The 6,018-nt window shown below is 37.8% G+C and overlaps 1 protein-coding gene across 1 annotated transcript in view; it reads right to left on the bottom strand.

The window, feature by feature from the left end:
• Window positions 1-1,412: 1,412 nt before the first annotated feature.
• The window catches only part of CDK1 (cyclin dependent kinase 1), a 20,777-nt gene continuing 16,171 nt past the window's right edge, over window positions 1,413-6,018 (bottom strand). The window contains exon 8 of the mRNA XM_049646130.1: window positions 1,413-4,198. Coding sequence (XP_049502087.1) covers window positions 4,100-4,198 — 99 coding nt within the window. The 3' untranslated portion in view covers window positions 1,413-4,099. The remainder of the gene's footprint in view (window positions 4,199-6,018) is intronic.

Raw genomic sequence — 6,018 nt, 5'->3', positions numbered from 1 at the left:
ATGTGTTATGGTACAATTATTCTTGTGGTTTTATAGTTCAGGGCACTTTTATAGTATAGGAAGCTTCTGTCTACTGAAATAACATATGCTACTTAATTACTATAAAGCTCTTTGCAAATATAAAGAATACCCAAAATTTGCTAATACCCATTAGCAAATAAATTTTCTAAATACATTCTGCTTTTGTTATTGTATGATTTCCGTAACAGAGAAGTACAGAATGGTTTTGACATCCTATCTCAAGGAAAAGAATGATTCCTTGTAGAAAAGTAGATCTTACAGATTTCTACTCCTGACTGGTAGGTACCCATAATATAAACATTTCCCCAAAGTTTATAGGTTCTTTGAAAGGCATACATTGAATATCAGTACCATTCCACCCAACCAGTACTAGAAGCTGCAGTGAAAACTGATTATGAGCAATAAAGAGCTTTTCAAGAAGATATTTAATTACATAAACATTTCTAACTATAAGGGTGCTTAAATCGAGGGCTCCTTTAAAATTATTCATCCAGTTTTGTGTTGGTATCGATAGCTGCATTAGTCAGGACTCTGAGGTTTAAATAACAGAACCTCAACTCAAACCAGATCAAGCAAAATCAAAACAAAACCCACAATCCCTTACACCTACAAGGAACACTGGGTAGCTCAGACAATTTTAAAGCAGCACTGCAGGAACCAGGGCCAAGACCAGAACCAGGGACATCCTGGTCCCAGGAATCTACCACTTTCTCCACTCAGGGAGCTCCAGAGTTGGGGGTGGGGCAGAGGGGTGAGGGGGAGATGGCTCAGGCTCCCAGTCATGTTCTCCCAGGTTGACAATATCAGCGGAAAGAGGGCTTCATTCTCTCAAGGTTCCTATAGCAAAAAAGGATCCTGATGTGTCTTAGTTCATTTGCCCAGTCCTTGAACCAATTACTGCTACTGTGGTATTGTACACTGTAACTGATTGCATCCGGGTCATCCTTAAGAACAGAATGGAGAGCCAGAATTAAGAACCCCAGTAGGACCACAGGCAGTAGTGGGGCTCCCCTAATAAAAGAGGGTATTGCTACCAAAAATAGGAGAATGGACTGGACTTAAAACTGAACCTTACTTTGGTGACCTTGGTCCTTTCAATCTTGAGATAGAGGTTTCTGATAATCTGTTAATGAGTGATCTGCAAGCCTGCGGTATTGTTTTTGACAACCGTGAGCTTGGTGCTCCTTGGCATCTGGGCTGCCTTGGCTTTAGTTATTTGCCTACCTTCTGCAATTCTTTCCTCTTAAGCTTTTGAAACTAAATAAATACATTCGTTATGGATTGATCTTGGGAACCAACATGAGGCCATGCAAAGAGAACAGGGGAAGTCAAAAGCCCCAGATCCTTCCTTGCTCTGGCATTAACTAGGCTTCTGACCCCTGGAAGGTTACTTCGGCAGGTTCTCAGATCTTAGTTTTATCATCTGTAACATCAATGCCCGTTCCAAGGTTGCCATGAAGAAAGAGGAACATATGTAAAGCACAGTGCCTGCTCACATGTTCAATTACTGAAGGTGAGGTACCACCACCTTTAGGCAAACTTAAAGAATCGTGTCTAATGCTTCAAGTACTAGACCAAGAGCTGGACAACGAAAGGGTAAGACATGGCCGCTGCCCTCACTGGACTTGCACTTTAGTAAAGGAGAAAACAATAGAGGGAACATGAAAAAAAACTGCTAAGCGTGCAAAGAAATTACCATGTGCTAGAACTTCACCTATACACTCTCCCATCTAGGGTTGCTTTTTAATGGATTTAAGCTCCAGTTACTGTGGCAGAAAAACAGAACTGCCCAGTTTTTTGTAATAGATTGAAAAAAAGACATTCAGGGCATCCTAAATGGACACGGCAATATACAGGCAAAAATGGACATGTCCTATATATGCAGGATGCTTGGCAACCCTATCTCTATCCTGACAACCACCCTACAATCCTATTTATATAGTTATATAAATATATTACATATATTTACATAAATAATAAATCCTATGATCTCCACTGTACGAGTTAACAGACTCAGAGACACTGGGTGACTTGTTCAAGGACACAGAAATGGCAAGCCCTAATCTCTCTGGCTCTAAAGCCTGGAATCTTTACACCATTCACTTTTCTCCACAAAGACAATGGAAGGTTTAGGGTCAAATTCCATTTTTTAAAAAAACAATTTATATATATGCCATGTCCCCATGTAAATTACCAAGATTTTATTGTACATTATGTATTAATCTCTGCATCATTACTGCTTGTATATTTAAACTTAAAAAAAAAAAACCCTACGGCAAAGACTACGGACAATGCTAACATAGGGCAATTGTCACAGTGCTATGCTCAAGTATATGGAAGTCTTACATTGGTGACAAAATATATAGCTATCTCCTGTCCGTCATGAAAAAGTATAGACTGAAACAGAAATAGAACAAGTTAAAGATACTACATAATGCCATGAAGTTTTAAGACAATGAAAACTAGATGTCATTAAACTCACCACTAACTTATGGTAACGGGCTGCATCAGAATCAGCCTGGGGAACTTCTGAACAAAGTTTCCTGGGATACATTTCCCAGTTTTCAACTTCAGAACTGCTCAAGAGTAGGACTAGAATTAGTCTCAGGTGTTTCTAGTGTACAACAGACTTAAGAACTACTGACCTAGAGACATGTTCCATTTTAAAATTAATCAGAAGCAAAAGAGCACAAGCCAATTTAAAATATTTATGAGATGAGGGAGGACCCAATTCAGTAGCTTTCACCCAGCTACTGAAGCTGACATAAACACTTTACACAGCACTACACAAAAAAGTAGGACACTCATTATAGCAATTGATCACACACACTGTTCTACCATCTCGTTTCCCTGGTTCACAATGTAGGTTCTAAATTGATGACTTATTGACTTTTCAAACAATTAGACTCCATGCATCAGTGAGGTTGCCTGCTGCTTCTACGAAATCCACAAAGCCCCAACCATTTGTAACCCTCATGTATCTAGACATTACTGAGACAGAAGTACCAAGAAATATTTACTCATAAGATGGGCTGAGTTTCTATTCTACATGGCGAGGAGGGAAAGTTGTGAACTACTATAGAGTTGCAATCCACAATTTGAAAAACTGATGCAGTTCAACACTTCACTTTATAAGTAAGAAAACTCAAGCCTAAGGGGATGTCATTTCAGCATCTTAATTAAATCTTTTGTGTGACCTTTCATTTACCAAATTCCCACCGTGAAATCTTAACTCTTAACAATGTGACCCCAAATGACTTCCATCCCTAGGTTCTGCACTCTCTTACTGCAGACTGACTGTAAGTCAGACTTGAAAGCCAAGATGAGCAGCTCCTTTGTCTAGTTATTACCTCTGACCAAGGCATAAGAATTCACTTAGACAAACAGCTTTCGTAACCTACCTAAAAATAGGCTAGTTCATAAATTTTCTAAACTGTTCTTCCCTGCTGTGAGCAGCCCTTGATCTTTGACTGTAAAACCTAGCAAACTTTGGCATGCTCTAATGTTAGTTTTATAGGTTACTGAAAACCTCTATAAATTTAGCATCATTTCTCAAATCTCAATAGTTTTCTCATTCTGAATGCTTGAACATTTAGGTCACAAATTGAAATAACAGCAGAAAAATACTCATCTTTAGGCAGGTTGTACGGTTACCACTTGGCAAGAAACAGACAAAAATTTAAACAGAGCATAAAAACACTTCAAAGCTTTATGAACTTTGAACTTAGCACACTTTCCTAAATTTTGGTGGTTCCAACTACAGGAAAACCAGACTCTAAAGATTTGAGATGATTTAAGCTAACTCAAAATTTTTCCAATTCCTGACATCAGTACTAGATTTATACTTTTATTATGGTAACATATAGTTGTTACAGTGAGATCTATAAACATATACAGAATTATTATATTTAAATTCATATAGAACAATATTTACATTTTTAAGTTACAGTTTTGAAATCAGAAGATGAAGTACAGCTTAAGTTTACGACAAAGAAAGAAAAACACAAAACAAAAAATAGACAAAGTTAACAGTAAAAATATAACTATCTGTTTTTGATACGTGGAAATGCTCAGAAAGCTACATCTTCTTAATCTGATTGTCCAAATCATTAAAATATGGATGATTCAGTGCCATTTTGCCAGAAATTCGTTTGGCAGGATCATAGACCAACATTTTCTGGAGGGGGGGGCGGGGAGATAAAAAAGAAAAAAGGTTTTGATTTAAGAAATGAACCATAAAAAAATAAAGCTTTAATTTTTCTACCAATAAGCCATAAGCTAATAATTTTAATAAAAATTACTACTACATGAACATTTCCATTAGTTCAGTACCATACCACATAAATGTCTCAATCCTCCATACTTCACCCTCTAGCTCTTATTCCTTAAATCGTAGATACCTCAATAACCTCTTTCTGCTATAAATTATGCTTTAAGACACAAGCATTCTTAGTGAGATAGAGATAGTTTTAAAACCAGGACATAAATTTAAGAAAGATATCTAGTTAACTATATTTACTTTGAGAATTAAATGGCCATCTGAGTTATTTACAACATTCTTGAAATGGTGGCAATTAGCTATAGTGGTTTCTAATGTAGCTTCCATCAAGTTCCAAATAAAAACAAAACCAGAGCACAATGTGTTATAAACATAGTTAAAATGAGAGACTAAATGAATGATGGTCAATCTAGTATTAAACTTAATTTACACATAACCAGAAAAGACTGCATAAAGTTTAATGCCGATCTTAAATTTCATCTTTAAGAAACATTAATCTTAAAGAAAATCAAATCAATAAGCAAACCAGACATACTTTTACTATCTAGTTACCCTTTGAGCTGCTATTACATATTTAGCACTATATTAAGTGCTTGACACATACCGTGTTACACAATCCTCACAACAAAGGTAAGTATTGGTCCCATTTTACAATGAGGACACTGAGGCTCAGAGGTTAAGCGGCTTGCCCCAGCAATTCATAAAGCTAAGCAGTGGTAAAGCTTAAATGTGAAACCAAGTCTGATGTTTTACAGTAGTGGTTCTCATCTGGGTGAGATTCTGCCCCTCAGTGAACATTTGGCAATGTCTGGCATTTGGCAATTGTCACAACTGAGAGGAACATGCTACAGGCAGGTATAGGGCAAAGGACTGGAATGTTGTTAAATATCTTAGAGTGTACAGGACCGATCCCATTAACAAAAAATGATCCAGTCCAAGATGTCAATACTAGCTAGACTAAGGAATCATGATTTACAGTATTTGAGTTTCATTGACTGAAGTGAAATTGTGTTCAAGAATTACAGAAGCTAAAAAGACAGATCTGAAAGGCCTTCTAAGTCAAATCAATAATATTGATACATAAAATATCTGAATGACAGGTAAAGGACTTGGGATTTCACTGTAAGCAATTTGGAAATCTGAGCTGAATTTAGAGGCATAATGATTTATAAATTCTGAAAGGAGCCCAAAGACCAATTAGAAGATTTACAGGATAATATCACAATATTACATTAGCCAAGATTCATAAAAATTAGTTCCATCTAAAAGCTTAAGATTTAGGGGGCATCTGGGTGGCTCAGTTAAGTGTCTGACTTCAGCTCAGGTCATGATCTCACAGCTCGTGGGTATGAGCTCCGTGTAGGGGTCTGTACTACAGTTTGTGGGTTCAAGCTCTGTGTCGGGCTCTGTGGAGTTCTGCACCACTGGTGCAGGGCCTGCTTGGGATTCTTGCTCCCTCCCTTCTCTCTGACCCTCCCTCACTTGTGCTGTCTCTCTCAAACTAAATGTACTTAAAAAAAAATAAACAAAAGTTCGATATTTAGAGGCGCTTGAGTGGCTCAGTCAGCTAAGCGCCTGACTCTTGATTTCAGCTCAGGTCATGATCTCAAGGTTTATAAGATCAAGCCCTGGGTAGGGCTTTGCACTGACAGTGCAGAGCCTGCTTGGGATTCTCTCTCTGCCCCCCCCCCCCGCCCCCGCCACGTGCACTCTCTCTC

The sequence above is a fragment of the Panthera uncia genome, chromosome D2 (genome assembly GCF_023721935.1).
Source record: "Panthera uncia isolate 11264 chromosome D2, Puncia_PCG_1.0, whole genome shotgun sequence".
In the NCBI taxonomy this organism is placed as follows: domain Eukaryota; kingdom Metazoa; phylum Chordata; class Mammalia; order Carnivora; family Felidae; genus Panthera; species Panthera uncia.
Note: the sequence above shows the minus strand (reverse complement) of the source record. Positions and strands in the feature narration are given on the sequence as shown.